This window comes from Diabrotica undecimpunctata, chromosome 11, assembly GCF_040954645.1.
Source record: "Diabrotica undecimpunctata isolate CICGRU chromosome 11, icDiaUnde3, whole genome shotgun sequence".
Lineage (NCBI taxonomy): Eukaryota > Metazoa > Arthropoda > Insecta > Coleoptera > Chrysomelidae > Diabrotica > Diabrotica undecimpunctata.
The window spans coordinates 22,909,304-22,927,317 of NC_092813.1; the positions used below are offsets into that span (position 1 = coordinate 22,909,304).

Consider the following 18,014-nt stretch of genomic DNA (forward strand, 5'->3'; position numbering starts at 1 on the left):
TCTAAAGCCATAATTTAAAGAAACTGCCACAAACACACTTAACTATCCAAAATAATAAGAAATCTGAAAAATAACAGCCGCACTTCACTTTTGTGTTACGCACCTGACTACTGGGAGGAGACTGATGACAACCACCTAATCCACCCCAAGCGGACTTCAATTTTGGGTTTGTGCGCCTCGCCAACTTAAGTGGCGTTGACAGTAAGTCGATAAAACCTCACCAGCTACAGAAGGTCATGTAAGATGCCCCCATTTTCAGTTTTTATTAATCAACAAATTGACAGTCTATTGCATTTACCTTTATAAATACCATGAGGATAGTTTTTTAATACGGATGTCCTTCCAATGTTTTATGTGGCCATACAATGTTTTTAACAACTTTTTATGTAAGTAGTAAAAAACCAGCGTGTTCTGTCTATATATTTAAATTTTAACTTACTTGTTTTTTAATATTGGTATTTTTACTCTCTCTTTTAGTAAACTGATGATGGAATAATTCAATTCCGAAAAGATCTTCTTTAAAATAAAAATTTTAAGCTTTTAATAAGCATTTTTTATACCTTAATACACACGAACACCACGTGCTTTGTATTCAACAGTTATACTAGCCACTCCTGGATATCTCCACTTCATGGTTTGTTCCAGTTTTACTTTTAATTTTAAACCATATTCAGCGCAGGGCTTACATAAATATAACAGGTAGCATGAAAACAACACTAACTGCTGCAATGGAGTCGGTCATTGGCATCACGCCTCTAGACATACAGTGTAGGTAAAAGTTTATGGTCGGGATGGTAAAATTTAACAGGATATCTAACGCAGATATAAAATCATATTTTCGGCGAACAGACAAAGATAACAATCATATTTCTCCTTGGTCTCCCCTCCATATTTCTTATTGCTGCCCATTGCCCAGTAGTAAGACGATTAGTTCCGATGAGTTTCGATTAGTTCCGGTTAGTTCCGATCAGAGATATTTTTCATATCTCTGGTTCCGATCCTAAGAAACTAGAGGTGGGTCGTTGACATTTTTATCAGAACCGTTTTTCGTAAACTGTAACTAGTTGATTGTTTATCAGTAGTTTCAAATAAGCGAGTACACAAAAACATATTGGCTATTATATTGAAAGAAACTAACGAAGGATATATTTATTATAACTTAAAAAATAAATTAAACAATACAAATAGTACTTACATTTACATGACACATTATTAAATCGCGAATCGTCTAAATTGACATTTAAAAACATACGTTTTTCCACTTTTCTTGTTGTTTCTTCTTTTGTTTAAAAATAAACCAGATTTTGAACATATATGTTCACAATGAACAGATTTTGTTACAATAATACACTATTTTATGAATATAGTGGTTAAGTTAGGATATACATGGCGATGGTTTTTCCACCACTGTAATGGACAGTTCCAATCACCGTTCGAAATTTTTTGTGGTTAATATCATTAGACAAATACATGTCGACTTCTTTTATATCTCTAGATACAGGTGTATGTTTAGATGAGTCATGTCCAATAAATTCATCAAAAATACACCATGGACTTAAGTCATCTTTATCAGTTTCTTTTTCTTGTACTGGTTGATTTTCACTAGTACAATCTTCTTTTTCTTTTTTTATAGAAGTAACCAGCTTCTTAACTCTTTCTTTTGTTTTTTATAACTAGGTATTCTGATGAATGAATGAGTGTCGATTTACGATTGATCTGCATTTTCGATTTCAAATCTTTATTGATAGTTCGTCAAAGGATTTATTTATTGTAAATATTCAATTATGAATTATTTTTCTTAGTCAAAATTATTGACCTAGTATAAGAATAATAATTTTATTTTCAAAAAATGCGCATTTGTAGAAGATGCAGCTTTTATGGTCCACTTTCTGAATATTGCAATGATTGAAACTTCTCCTGACGTATTTCTGTCCGTTTCGACTACTTCTACTACAAGTACTGACATACTGCCACCGCCACCCAAGCGTCAAAAGGTGATGGATACTTCCATTAATAAAAATATTAGTTTAATACAAAAGAAACAAATAGATATGGATTTAATAAACCTATGCAAATACTCGTTTCATCCGTTTTCCATAGTTGAAGAACGAGCTTTTAAAAAGCTTGCAGGGTGGATTCCTGGATATAAACGTTATTACGTTATTATTATTATTAAACGATATTACGTCAGGCTCATTACTTCAGGAATGTTATACCAAAACTAAGCAAATTATTAGATCACAAGTTGTTAAAGAAGTAGAAAATATCTGTATTACTACTGACCTTTGGACATATCGAGTAACTGAGAGTTACATCGCATTAACAGGACAATATTTAACCGAAAATTTTGAATTTAAAACGATTTTATTAGGCTGCTGCCATTTTTCTGGAAACCATAATTCAGAAAAGATCGCTTTTGAAATTAGTGAAATTATTTCACTAATTTCAAATTTCAGTTTCTAAAAAAACACATGTCAAAAAAAGTACCTTATCTTTAGAAAGGATTTTAAAGTATCAATTACAACATAACAAAGTTCCCAAACGGCCAATCCAAGACGTGGAAACTAGGTAGAACTTCACCTATTACATGTTAAAAAGAATGACCAAGTTAGAAGAGGCAATCCGTTCCACTTTTGTATTAGTTAATACAGACTTAGACTTGGACCAAATCTAAATAATGAAGACTGGATTATTTTTTCTCAATTTTCCCAAATTTTACGGCCTTTTAAAGAAATAACAAGTACAATGAGTGGCAAAAAATACTTGAAGGGTAGTTCAGTGATTGTTATGGTACGCTGCCTTCAAGAATCTTGCAATAAAATTTTAGCAAACGGTAACCTTACATCCATAGTATCCAACGTACTACAATTACTAATATCGGGTTTAGCAAAAAGTATTGTAAATGTAAACAGATGTTAAAAATCTGGTTTAATTTTTAATAAAAGAAGAACACGGTTAACAAGAAATAAAGTAGAAAAACTTACGTTTTTAAATGTCAATTTAGACGATTCGCGATTTAATAATAACGTGTAATGTAAATGTAAGTACGATTTACTATTTGTATTGTTTAGTTTAGTTTTCAAGTTATAATAAATATATCCTTCATTAGTTTCTTTTACTTCAATAAATATACACATAAACGATAATAGCCATTATGTTTGTTTATGCAGGTACTCTCTTACTTGAAACTACTGTTAAACAATCATAGTTATTGTTTACGAAAATCGGTTTAGTCGCGTTAAGAGCGTAGACGCAAAATTTCAGGCCAACGCTTTTTAAATCTATTAATTTTTTTCGAATCCTGAGAAAACTAACAAATATTTTTGAAAAATTTAAACGCAGAATGAAAGGTGACATTATTGCCGAGGGCCGAAATAAACACAAAGTTTTTTTGAATGAGATACTTAAAATTCAAAATCATTCTAAATTTTCTCTTTTTTCGCCCCTGTAACTTATTAAAATAAACATAATAGAAGTTTTCAGAGACTTTTAAATTTTTCAAAAATATTTATAAGTTTTCTCAGGATTCGAAAAAAAAAGAATGCCCACCTCTACTCGTTCGTTACCTGTGTTCCTACTTTGATTGGGTGCTTTGACTACGCGACATGAGACGTTGCCAAATAATTTCGTATGAAGGTTTATTTATTGTGGAGTTATATGCATTTTATTATTTTTATTGGAAATAAGGCACAATGTGACTTTAAAATAAGCTTATTTTGATGTTTAGATTTTTAATTCGGAAATCGTACTTAAAATACGAAACATTAATAAATTTTATTTACATTAAACGATTTCCGAAGTGGAAATCAAAATGTTAAATTAAACTTATTGTAAAGAAAAATTGTGGCAAATTTAAAATAAAAAACAGTAAGCTGCCACTTAAATCAATTCGCCCAAATTTGATTATCTTAGAACGTTGTTAAAATGCTAAAAAGACAACAGGTCAAATAAAACCAATAAGTTTGGCAACGTTGAACTTCTCCTCTTTTCTTAGTTCCACTAATGCTATTTCGACGATATAATGGGCTGACCTAATATACCTATCTCTTTTTAAATAGGTGTTTCTTACTCCATCTCACATAAGGTCCATACCGACCATAAACTTTTACCTACACTGTATGTTACAGAGCTGGCGCTGGTAACAATGATGCAACTGTGCTCAGTTGGTGCAAACCTTGATGTAGGAATGAGATATTTAAGAACTCGTTTTTGGCGAGGAGAGCTGGATGCACTGCCTCTGCTACAGACAGACTGTGACTCAATTAAGCTAAAGTTGGTCTTTGACAAACCCTACAGAATCTAAACAGGACAGTATAGGGAGAAAAACGTGGCAAATGTGTATTGCATGGCTCCAAAATGGGGGAAGGCTCAGGATTCGGGATATACTCAAGATCACTGAATCTAAGAATAAAGTGGGGTATGAGCAAAAATGGACTAGCTAGCAACAGAAATGGACTTCTGGAGAAGAGCATAAGGCAAATCAAGAAGAGATCGTATACCAAATGAAAGAATACGAGAAATGAATAATAAGAAATGAAAAGTGATGGGAGTCAAGCATACAATAGTTGATGACATAAAAACAAAACAGTTAATATGGTACGGCCATGTACAGAGAATGCCAGATGACAGGATTCCGAAACAGATTTTGACGTGTACACCATAAGGAAGAAGAAAAAAAAAAGGCCGAGAAGAAGCTGGAGAGAGGGAATTGAAAAAGAACTAGAGGAAAGAGAAATTCCTCCAGGCCTATGGTTAAATAGAGAAGAATGGCGGTTAGGAGTCGAAAGGCGTCGGAGAACGCTGTAAACCGATAGTAGTAGTAGTATGAGAAAAAATGACAGCGTAGTTCAGAGAGAACTGGCTGGTTTCTTCATAGCCACAAAAGAGATAACCCAAAAAGATATAGCCGGGAAAACTATAATAATCTGCACAGATAGCATAGAAGCGCTACTAATCTTGAATAGACCACGTGTCACATCAGGGTTAGTAATGGAGTGTTACGAGTCACTAACTCAAGCTTTAGATGGGAATACCATCATCCTAAGGTGGGTTAAAGAATACAATAGGAATAAAGGCAATCGCATTGCTGACCAATTGGCTACGAAGGCGGCAGGTCTAAGACTCTTAAGACCTGGGGAACTTTTTGGTTGGTCAACTACAATAATCGCGGAAATTTTCAAAACTGGTCATTGTCAACTAAGCCAACACCTCTTTATACTGGGGCTAGTAGACAGACTTCTATGCAGGAAGTATAACGGAGAAGACGAAACTGTATAGCATGTCCTATGTGAATGCCTGGAGTTATCATTACTACGAGAGTACGCGTTCGGCGAGTCCTGGCCCACACCTTTCCACAAAAGCAAGATGTCCCCTGGCGATTTGTCCACCTTCCTAGAAATGGCAAGATAAACAATGAGCTAAGGACGACAGCTCCCTGGGAGGATGCACAATGGGTCAATTGTGGCCTTAGTGCTGTGGAACTTCACTCGCCCTCCCCTACAGATACAGATACAGATGTGTTCTAATTAATTTTTTTAATTAAATTTTGGTTTTAGTTTTTTTTTGGCTTTCCACCAAAGCTTATTTAGTTTAGCTTTAAAATATGCTCCGTTTTTTTATTTAAGTGAATTTATAAAGATGTTTTACTGTTAATCTTTCACTTTTGAAGTCAGTTGGTTTTTTTGCTTCCTCTTTTGTTTTCTATAATAATTTTTATAATATATCTATAAACTCTGCTTTGTATATTACTGACAAGATCTCACAAGTTCTCAAAATTATTGTTTAAATAATATAGTTCTTCCCTTACACCGTAAATTCTTTTACATATTAATAAAAATTGTAAACAAAAAGCTTTATTTAAGGTTTACCTCGAATACAAAATAAATTCATTAGTTATACTTTATATATTAAAACAAGTATAAAATGTCTTATTTTAGTTCTTAACATATTTGTGGTTATTTTAAATATTTAAAAATACTCACCAACATCTCATCGTCTGGAATTCTCGACAAAAGGTCGAGAATTTCATTATTGGGCACTGAATAAGGTCTCAATATCCTTCTAAAGAATTTGTTAATACCCCATAACATTAGTAAGTACCTAATTGGCAAGATGTACAAATCTACCGTTGCTACAACCAGCAGGAATATGGCTATGCAGGATAAGTAAGGAACTGTGAAGTTGAACATACTGAAAATGAATTAAAAATTATTAAAATATATTTTTAGAAATATTCTAACACGTAACAAAGATTTGATAAAAAAGAAAAAATTACTAAACTAAATTTATATTGTTTGCTTCAGTAAAATTAAATTGGTAAATTTTAATGGTAAATTTAATCTATATTAGGTACATAAAATACGAGTACCTTATTTGTGGTATCAGCAATAAATCCAGGTTTTAGACATTTTTTAAGTAAATACTACAAAGAACTTGGTTTAGTTCAATCTACATTGTGAGCTATTCATTTCAGGCAATGTTCTTTAAATCCAATATACCTATATTGCTAGATGAATAATTCAAAACCAAACAAAAATGCAATAAATCCCAATTTAAGACTAGGCAAACTGACATAAATTCATCTTATTTAACCAAACTGCAATAAATGCTTGAAATAATATCTTTGTGAAAGTTTTGTTTAGTTTGCGCAAATTACCAAAAGATGACAATCACAGTTTTATTCCTCTTTTTCTTCTATTTTATTATGTACAGTGTGACCCATTTAGATTGGAAACACCTCTATAAAATTTGAAGTTGTTAACCGATTTTAACCAAATTTTTTTTTTAATGTCATGTAATAAAAGGTCTATTGCAGGACAAAATAGGAAATATTGAGTTAAATTTTCAGGGCAGTCTACGATACTTTTTCTTCGTCTAAAATTAAGAATTTGTATTAGCGATTTTTTTATTAAAAAAATTTCTACGCCACTCGATTTAAAGTGGCTTCAAATAGCTATGACAGAAATTTCATTAAAATATATTTATTAATAACGAAGTTATGACAACTTAAAATTTTAAAACTCACTAAGCTGCGTGTCAAAAAAGAACACCCTGTATCAACAGATAACCATAAAACTAATTATTTTTCAAATAATTTTAATAATAAACCACTACTATAGACAAAAAAATGTTTAAAATAGCATAAAAATTTAATGCAAGTAACGCACTTACATTATTATTAACTTTACATGCTACAACTTAAATCTCAGTTGCCATGACAACGATATTACTGTTTGATATTATTTGTGTCATACAAATTTCAGTGCTAGCATAAATTTATGCATAATATCTGCAACAATATTTACTTCAAATTCTTTTAATAATATTTTGTGTCATGGCTGCAAGATTAAGTTTGAGAGAAAAAATTGAAATTATACGTCTTTTGGGAGATAACGATAGAAGTGCCAGGGGAGTTTGTACAATATTTAATGACAGACATGTGAATCGTCCTAATATTATAGCTGCGGTACGGTAAACAAAATAAATAGAATATTTAATGAATATGGTGCAGTATCAAAATTAATTTTAAAAAATAACCCGTTACAAAGAAGAAGAGGAAATGATAAAATCATTTTAGATCATTTCAGAAATAACCCTAATGCCAGTTTAAGGAATGCCAGTTTATATTTGAATGTGCCTCGAGAGAGTATTCGACGATGTCTTAAGGTAAATAATATTAAACCTTACAAACCAAAATTCTTACACACATTACAAGAAGGCGACGAAGCAAAACGTTTAGAATATTGTTTATGGGCCCAAGGGAAATTATTAAACAATATAAATTTTCTAAAAAAACGCGTTGTTTACCGACGAAGCCACTTTCACTACAAAAGGAATAGTATCATTACAGAATTGTCGCTATTGGACAGCAGATAATCCCCATTGGGTAATAAACTGTAAAAGCCAGTATTCTCAAAAAATCAATGTCTGGTGTGGTATAATACTGAACGAGCGAGTTATTGGTCCTTTCTTTTTTAAAGAAAACTTGAACTCACGGAACTTTTTAGAATTTTTAAACACCGACTTGTGGGATGCTATTCATGAGCTTCCAATTAATAAACGATTAAATTTGTATATCCAGTTGGATGGGTGTTCTGTTCGTTACGCCAGAACCGTGAAGCAATGGTTAAATGAAAATTTTCCGAACCGTTGGAGAGGCCAGGGTAGTCCGTTGATAGATTGGCCACCCAGATCTCACAATTTTAGACTTCTTTCTCTGGGGAGTTATCAAACAAAAAGTTTACCAAACCCGTGCAAGAGACGAAAACGAATTTCGTGCAAGAATTCGACAGGCATGTGCAGAAATTACTCCCCAACAACTAAGAAATTTGATTAGAAATATTCATAAACGCTACGACAAATGTATCCAATTAGATGGTGGATTGGTAGAGGCAACTAGGATTAAACTAAAATTATGTTTCTATGTTTCTGTTAATACAGAATGTTTTTTTAACGTTAATACAGAGTGTTTTTTTCTTAGTGAGTTTTAAAATTTTAAGTTGTCATAAGTTTGTTATTAATAAATATATCTTAATGAAATTTTTGTCATAGCTATTTGAAGCCACTCTAAATCCAGTGGCGTAGAAATTTTTTTAATAAAAAAATCGCTAATACAAATTCTCCATTTTCGACGAAGAAAAAGTATCGTAGAATGCCCTGAAAATTTAACTAAATATTTCATATTTTGTCCCGCAATAAACCTTTTATTACATGACTTTAAAAAAAATTTGGTTAAAATTGGTTAACAACTTCAAATTTTATAGAGGTGTTTCCAATCTAAATGGGTCACACTGTATAAGAATGTATTTTGTTACTTAGGTATTTTATAGAGAGTTGTTTGTTTGTACAGTTGGATCAGACACTGCATGTTAATTTACTAAAATGGAAGACGTTATATCTAGTATTTGTGTAAAAGATGGTAACAAGGGAAGTCGAAAGAGAATGGCTAAAGTGTCTAAAAGATCGGTTAAAAAAAGTAATAGGTAAAAATAAACTAACATTTATTATTTCGTACGGTTTTAAATGATAATTTAAATTATTTGTAGTTATGAAGATAAAGATTCGTTAGTAAAGAAGTTTAAGAGGCCTGTAATCATTCAGGTCTTCTTCTTGATATGCCTATCCGTTACGAATGTTGGCGACCATCATGGTAATCTTTATCTTATCTGCAGCAGCGCGGAAAAGCTGAATAGATGTTGTATTGAACCAGATTCTAAGGTTCTTTAACCAAGATGTTCTTCTTCTTTCTGGACCTCGTTTTCCAAATATTTTTTCTTGCAGGATGGCTTGAAGGAGAGCATATCTGGATTCACTCCGCATAATATGTCCGAAGAACTGTAACTTTCGAGATTTGATGCTGGCCAGTATCTCCCGGCTCTTATTCATTCTTCTGAGGACCTCCTCATTTGTGAGTCGGCCAGTCCACGGGATCTTAAGCATTTTCCGATATAGCCACATCTCAAATGCTTCCAGTTTTCTGCACATATCTGCGTTCAAGGTCCACGATTCAACACCATAAAAAAGGACAGAGAAGACGTAATCATTCATTTACGCTACGGATGATAAATGAGAGCAAAATACAAAACTTAAAACTGTTCTAACAAAGACCTATGTCCTGTGGCGTATTTGTTCTATCGTATAAATACCTTTCATAGTATCTACGAATTAGTTAAAAATAATAAATTGATATTAGGTCGAATGCTCGAATAAATGAACTTTGATCAAACGAAAGGCAGATATCGAGCACAGTTTATTAATTAAATCTTGTCCAAGTACTTTCGCTTCCTTTTAGCCGTTTAAAAAAAAAAATTAAAATTTTAAACTGGTCGTCCTTGTGTCGTGTAGTGTAATGTACAATTTTATGTTTATGATATTCTCAACAGATTGTTGGATAGGCCAAAATTGACAAAATGCCCCTGAAGATGCTCTAGGAAACGAAAGTACTTGGGTAATATTGAATTAATAAACTGTGCTCGATATCTGCCTTTCATTTGATCAAAGTTAAAAATAATAAAACCAAAACACAGATTTTCAAGTCAAGGTGTTTGGGACTTCTGCAATATTCTATTTGGACGGATTTTAAGTCTTTCCGCCTACTTAAAACTGGCAACACTAAGCTCAAAGGTTCCATAAGATTTAAATAGCCGTATGCTGCGCCTACTGCGAGTGACTGCGAAACGCGCTTTTACATGAGATAGAGGGATGATCATAAGAAAAATTCTACAACAATAGGGACAAGATCATTGGTGGACAGCCATCGAAGAGAATATGGGCACAGCTGTGTCTAAAAATGGATTAAATATGCACCTATGTAAAAAAACAGACATAATTTTTATCCTATGTAAATTTTTGTCTTGTAATATGATTTGATATAATTAATAACTTACTTTTTAATACCTTCCAACAAGGATGCAATCCATCCAATCGCATTCTGAACACCCTGCGTTACTTCTTCAATCGCCTGCAAACGTTCTTTCAGACTTTTCTTTTCTTCTTTCTCTTTGTCTTCTTCGTCGTCGTCTTCTCCTTCTGAATCCTGCGATTCATCCCACGGGACTTGTAAAGGTCCTAATAAAGATCGTACTATATACTGTTTTAAGAATACCAAGAGAACTAATATCGGAAACATCCATGGTTGGAAATAGTAGCAAAGTATAATCCAAACTACCAATGCCGCAAAACTTTGTAGTTTTGACTCCCATTCAAAACAATTTCTAAAATATTAAATAAGATTTACAGCACATTTACAATTAACTAGAAATACAATAGGTATATCATGGGACATAATGTGATGGAGTTGTGAAGAAAAAATATTATCTTGTTTTCAAGAATAATTCTAAGGATAATGCAAGGAAAAAGGAAAAAATTAAAAAAAATTGCCTTAATGTTTAGGATCATTATTGAAAAAACTTACGTTAGATAAAAATATGTATTCAAGAAGTATCTGATTACTTACTGGAAAAGCTTGCCGACTTCTAAGAAATACATAACAAATACTTTTAGCCTTAGAACATTTTTTACAAAAACTTGCCGCTTAAACTTTACTTCAGTTTGCATATATTTCTCCTCCCTTGGATTTAAAGTTCTTATACACGCTCTCATAGGATTCCGCTGAATTATCATTTCTAGAAGAATTTGTGGTCCATTTCCTTTCGCCCTCGTTCGTAGTTTTTTATCCTTTAGAGCAAACCACGTTTTTTCTCCATTTCGTATTCGTAGAAGCGGAATTGCAATCTTTCCTGAAAATAAGTACTTATTATTAATATACAGGGTGCGGCAGATAAATGTCCAATTAGAAATATCTCGAGAAATAAAGGTAACTGACTAATGAAAATTGGTATGAAGGGGTTTTAAAGAGTGACCTATTTAATGAATTTTTTAATTTTAGAAATATTTTCGTTATTTTGAATATTTTTTGTTTATAGTTTCCTTATCCTATTGTGAACCGTTTTTAAGTTATAATGATTTTTATATGAAAATTACACTTTTCTACCATGTTATAATATTCAATATCCGCTAACGTAATTTAAATAAAAGTTTCTATTTTTTAGGTGCTTATTAACCAGATATAGTATTATCGTTTACAGTGTAAAGTTGCCTTTTTTATTATACAGGATGTTGTCAAAATTAGCATAAAACCAGCATCCTAAATTTTCGCCTCATTCCTTTTTTTTCAAATAGGTCGCGTTCACACTCTGTGAAAATAGTGATTGTATGTTCTTTACAAATTGCTCTGAAACACTTGGCGCATTTTGATGCTGTTTTTGTATTTTTTTTCTTGGGGCAATAGGAGCATTTTGGCCTTGCACCTGCTTGATTTTCCTCAGGAACATCTCGTTTCTGTGTCAAAGGAAGAGATTCAGATATTTTTTAATTTGCAAAGTTAGCAGAAATGGCAAGTTTTGGGCCGCTCTTTTTTGCATATGTGGGGTAATGAGTTGTCTGGGTAAAATTTTCAGATACTCACGTCTTGGTTGGCAGGAATCTAATACATTTGTCCTAAATATAATGTTTTCATTTATTCCAGCGATGATTAGCATAGTAAAAAAACAGTCAACGGCCACCTACATGTGATTCTTGCCACTGAATAAAGACTCTTCAGTTGGTCCACTGTATCTACTCCCGATTTTGTTTGATTGTAAAAAGTAACTACTACTGGTTTGCAAGCTTCACCACTTTCCTCGTTAATTTTGTCATATTCCTGGAGGGTTGACAAAAGCAGGACATTCTTATTTGTTTTTGGGACGTACGAAACTAATAAACATTCACGACCAAAAGCAAATAAACTGCTACAAATTGGCTTTTTTTTAGTTGCAACAAATATTTCAGGAATTTCACGTTTGTTTTTTCTAATTGTCCCAACTAAAGTTATTTTTTTCTTTTTTAATTCTTCGGCCAAAGGAACTAACGTGAACCAGTTATCACAGGTTAAATTTCGTCCTAAATTCATAATGGGTTCACACAATCGTTTCACCACACTGGCTGGACTGTTGTCAATACAAAATGGACTATCAGGCTGCTTTCCTGCGTAAATCTCCATTTTCACAGTATAAAATACACGACTCTCAGTCAAGGCAAATATTTTTATCCCGTATTTGTTTGGTTTACTCGGGATATATTTCCTGAAGCTGCACCTTCCACGGAAACCCTCCAGCATTTCGTCAATAGTACAGTTCTTACCAGGCATGTAGCAGGCTTGGCTTCTTTCTATAAGTATCTGGAATATATTTCTTATTGGAGATAGCTTATCAATTAATTTTCGTTGAGCTCTTGTGTGAATATTATCAGCACATAGTGCTCGAAGCAACAAAGAGAAACGTTTCAGGGGCATTACCATTTTGAATAACTCTGGTGCTGTAGAATCGTTGCTCCATAGGTCATTTAGGTTGGTGTGTGGGGATTTCAAAACTCCTGCCATGTACAACAATCCAAACACTGCTTTTATTTCGTCACAGTCAGTATCTAAAACATCTCGTTTGCGTGTATAGTTGCTTCTAATTTTCTGTAGGTTCAAATTTGTGCACGTCACAATTTCTTCAATAACATCATCTCTTATGAGCAGGTTCTAACTTTCATATGGAGTTTTAACATTCTTTGCCGCATGTTTCACTCCCGGTGGTTTTCTAGTAATATTGTGCTGTGGAATACGGCTAGGTTTTCGCTCACGGTGAACTTTCCAAAGGGTTTTTTTGTCTCTGCCGATATATTTGGGACCATCTTCAGACCAAAACGTTGAAATAGTATTTGTCGTATCATCGGCCGAAAACACTGAGTCTGTCTCATGATTAGAACTGACTTCTACTGACTCTATGTCGCTTTCTTCATCGTCCAAATTTTGCTCTTGCGTCTGTTCAAGTAACAAATCCCCTTGCTCTTATTCTTCATATATTTTTAACAGTCTGGCCTCTTTTTTAGGATCCATTACACAATAATATTTTAAAGTTATATAATTTAAAACACAAAATCAATTAAAAAATCCAACAAAAATTACTCTGTAGCTTTCCAAAATCATCACGTTGTTAGTCGCGGGTGAGCTAATCGCTCATTTCTCGACATCTGCGTTTAATCAATACTTGGAATAGACTGACGGTTGCTCGATCACAATTCTGCGTAAAACATTCTATACACAATAGTAGTAGGAAGTATTACATGAGCGTAGTTGCCAATGTGAGTAATATTGTGAAAAATGTTAAAAAAAAAGTAAAATGGTAAATGGTAAAATGGCACCATGCGACCAACGCAGGGTTAATAACGATCACAATAAATGTACATCAAAAAATTTTGTATATCTAATATGTGTATCCTACCACATAAAACTATATCCCAAGAAGATTTAACAACTATTTTGGAACAAATTCCTTCACCTAGAATTATCGTTGGAGATGATAACTGACACAATCCGATGTGGGGTTCCATAAAACTGAACCCGACAGGACGAATTATAGAAGATATTATAACATCCCAAAATCTGAATCTACTTAACGACTATAAACCAACCAGATTCAGCATACAAAATGGCATATCATCAGCAATTGATATTTCTCTGTGTGACCCAGTTCTGTCCACTACGTTAACATGGGACGTTCTACCCCACTACCACATTATAATATCTTTAACACATCAGAAAATCACAAATATAGAATGGCCTGTCTCAAAGTGGAATATTAAAAATGCTGATTGGACTAACTTTACCAAACAGATCGAACAGGAGATTAACAAAATCAACTTCACATCATCAAACGATATTGAAAGTTTTAAAGTACATCTTTACAAACCATCACAGCAGCTGCAGAGACGTATGTAAGAAAAACAAAAATTTTAAAGAGACATTAACCTTTTCCGCGGTGGACACCTGAATGCAGCCAAGCTACAAAAGTGTATAGGAAAGCTTTCAATAGAATAAAGCATCATAAAACAGACAAAAATATAACGGACTACAAAAAAACGAAGAAAAAGAAGAAAAGAATAGAAAGGAATCCTGAAAAAAATTCATCTTATCTCTAAATATCTCTTCATGCATAAGTACAGTTTGTAGAAATTTAAGGAAAATCTCTGGCAAAAGCAAACCATATAAGATTCCTTTTCAAGCAAAAAATAACAAAATAATTAGTGATACAAAAGAAATCGTAGATATGTTAGCCGACCAATTCGAATTAAATTTCAGTGATGAAAATTACACTGATAATTTTAAAATAAATAAAAACAACGTAGAAAAAAATATATTGTGATTCGATGGACATGAGATTCACAACCTTAACGTCTCTTTTTTCTTCATAGAACTTGCTGAACCTTTATAATTTTATCTGGAGTAACCAGGTTTTCCGATCAACTTGATCCGAAGCAATAATACTACAACTTCTTAAACCTAAGAAATCCCGAACATCGCCTGAGTCATATCTACCAATATCTTTAACCAATATTATATGTAAAGTGTTACAGAAAATGGTAAATAAAAGGCTGAAATGTTATTTAGAACAACAAAAACTCCTTATTACACAACCAAGCGGATTTAGGCAAAATCGATCCACTATAGATAACCTAATAGACTTAGAGTCAGGAATACATGAAGCATTTGCAAATAAACAAGATTGTATCGCAGTCGTTTTTGATATTAATAAAGCTTATGATACTGTTTGGCGATTCAACATCATATCAAAATTGCAAAATTGCATTATCAAAGGCAATATGTTAAAATTTATTTCAAATTTTCTTTAATCTCGCAACTTCCTAGTTCGATCAGACAATGTTTAATCAGATAAAAAAGTTCAAGAGAACGGAGTACCACACGGATCAGTTATAAGCTCAACCCTTTTTCTAATAGCCATAAACGACATACTTCAACAATGCTCACCGATTGCTAAAGGATTATTATACGCTGATGACTTAGTTTTACTTGCCAAAGGAAAAAACTCTACATCTATTTAAAAACATTTACAACAAATAATCAATTAGTTAAAATTGTGGTCTAGGACTATCGGATTACAAAAACTCTCAGTTTTACAAATAATATTAGATTTTTAGGTATGGTTTTACCCAAAAGCTCTCCTAGAAAAAACATACAGAAGAACTTAAAAAATCATGGCAAGCAGAATTAAATTTAATGAAAACTATTTCCAGCAAAAACTGGGGAGTAGATCAAAGTACACTATTAGATGAGTTTAAATTTTTAATCAGATCCAAACTCGACTATGGTGAGATAGTTTATTCATCAAGTAAAGTATCAGTATTAAAAACCTTAGAAACTGTTCAAAACACAGCTCTACGAATAGCTACAGGTGCGTTTCGAACGACACCAGTTGAAAGTCTACAATGCTTAACAGAAGAACCACACCTAAGTTTACGATGCAAATACCTTCCTCTCTAATATTCTTCTAAAACAGCTAGTAATAAAGAACACCCTACTTATAAAAATCACTATAAGATATACACTGACGCATCCAAATCTTCAAACGGTGTTGGTGCAGCTATCCTCATACCCAATACATCCTTAAAATTGAAATTCAATCCCATTACTTCATCATACACTGCAGAGTTTTTTGCAGTATTACAAGCAGTTATCTACATAAAAGGGTCGAAACAGTCCCCGTCTCTCATAATAACCGATTCGCTAAGCTCACTTCGCATTATCAAACGTTTATATACCAATACTCCAATTGCCTCCATATTCAATCAGAAACAAAGATTCTAAAAAATAATAATAATAAGATCACTGTTAAGTTCATGTTTGTTCCATCACATTTAGGTATACAAGGAAATAGCATTAGCATCCTTCACCCAGGACTCCATTCTTTTTTTTTTTTTTTTTTATTAAGAAGAAATATTGCCGCATCCACCAAAAGGTTATTAGCGGCATTACACAGTAAACAAAACTTTAAATCTGATACAAGATATTAATTGACCTTAGGTAATTTAATAAGTTTTTTACGTGGCAGTTTTCTCCTAATAAATCTGGTAGAGTATTTGGTATATTGTTTATGGAACGTTCTTTATGGTATTTTGGACACTCGATTAACAAATGGACGACGGTAAGAGGCGTAACACATAGGTCGCACAGCGGGCGTTCACTGGCCGAAAGTAAATACGAGTGTGTTATCTTAGTGTGTCCTATACGTAGGCGCGTTAGAACCGTTTGAATAAACCGTGTGCTAGCACTAGTTTTCCACTGTCGCGTATCTGGTTTTAGCGATCTTAATTTAGATTGCGATAGAAACCATTCGCGCTGCCACTGACCCATCACTTTTTGTTTAAAAAACGATTTGAGATCTTTACACACACTCTCGCGCACTAATTCAGATTCCACACTTGTTGCTGCATCACGAGCACTACTGTCTGCCTCTTCATTGCCGATAATTCCTATATGCGATGGGATCCATATAAATTTAGGAGTTATGTGGTTCTCTTGGGCGATTTGTAGTTCAGTTTTTATTAGTTGCTCCAATGGCTGTTTAGGATACAGATGCTGTATTGCAAGAAGAGAGCTGAGCGAGTCAGTGAGAAACAGAGGTTTTGGAATTCTTGAGAGGTTTGCATGTTTTAGGGCACGGTACAAAGCAAACAGTTCAGCGGTGAAAACACTTGAGCTAGGCGGTAGCTTAAATTTGAAAGTAGACGTTGGAGTAACAAAAGCACAACCAATGCCATCAGTAGATTTAGATGCATCGGTAAAGATGTTTGTGCAGTTAAGGTAGTCTCGTTCAAGAATCTCATTTAGTTTGTTTTTGATTATTATGTTGTTATTGCATTTTTTGGACAACTCTATTAAAGAGGTGTTGCAATTTGGGATGCTTATCAGCCATGGAGTCGGATGTTGGATGTTACAGTGAAATACATCTGGGATTGTTGTGTCAAAATTATTTAGAATTGATCTTACTCGTGTGTAATAAGGTTTTCCAGTACGAGGTTTATTAAAGAGAAAGTCAAGATTGTTTTTAGAAAAAGTATTTTCGAAGAGTGGATGATCCTTATTAGCAGCTACAGAAGAAGCATGTGAAAGTGTTAAAAGTGCCCGCCTATACTGCAATGATGGTTCTCCAGTTTCGGAATGTAAGCTTTCTATGGGTGAAGTGTGAAAAGCTCCGAGAACGATCCGAAGTGCGGCATTGTGGATTGTATCTAATGGTTTTAGGGTACTCTTGGTTGCGGAGGCATAAACAATTGAACCGTAATCGAGCTTGGATCTAATTAGTGTTTTATACAGAAGGAGTAGTGTAGAGAAGTCGGAACCCCAGAAACGATTTGATACGGTTTTAAGCAAATTGAGTCTTTTGTTGCATGTTAGCGCCAAATATTGTATGTGCTTTTTCCAGGAAAGTTTTTGATCCAGCCACATACCAAGGAATTTTACGGAGTTTTGGAAGGGAATTATGCTGTTGTGAAGATAAAGGACTGGTGTAATGCATGATTTTTTCGTAAACACCATACCAGTTGTCTTTGTAACGGAGAATTCGAAGCCTGTACTAGCTGTCCATTCATCTAGTTGGGTTAAAAATGTCTGTACTATTCTGCACATAGATTCT

General features: G+C 33.4%; 1 protein-coding gene across 1 annotated transcript in view; it reads right to left on the reverse strand.

The window, feature by feature from the left end:
- Window positions 1-18,014, reverse strand: part of LOC140452764 (multiple C2 and transmembrane domain-containing protein-like) — a 100,151-nt gene that overhangs the window by 20,509 nt on the left and 61,628 nt on the right. Inside the window, exons 2-4 of the mRNA XM_072547090.1 lie at window positions 10,955-11,237; window positions 10,386-10,712; window positions 5,982-6,189 (exon numbers count right to left, since the gene is read on the reverse strand). Of these exons, the coding sequence (XP_072403191.1) occupies window positions 5,982-6,189; window positions 10,386-10,712; window positions 10,955-11,121 (702 nt within the window). The 5' untranslated portion in view covers window positions 11,122-11,237. The remainder of the gene's footprint in view (window positions 1-5,981; window positions 6,190-10,385; window positions 10,713-10,954; window positions 11,238-18,014) is intronic.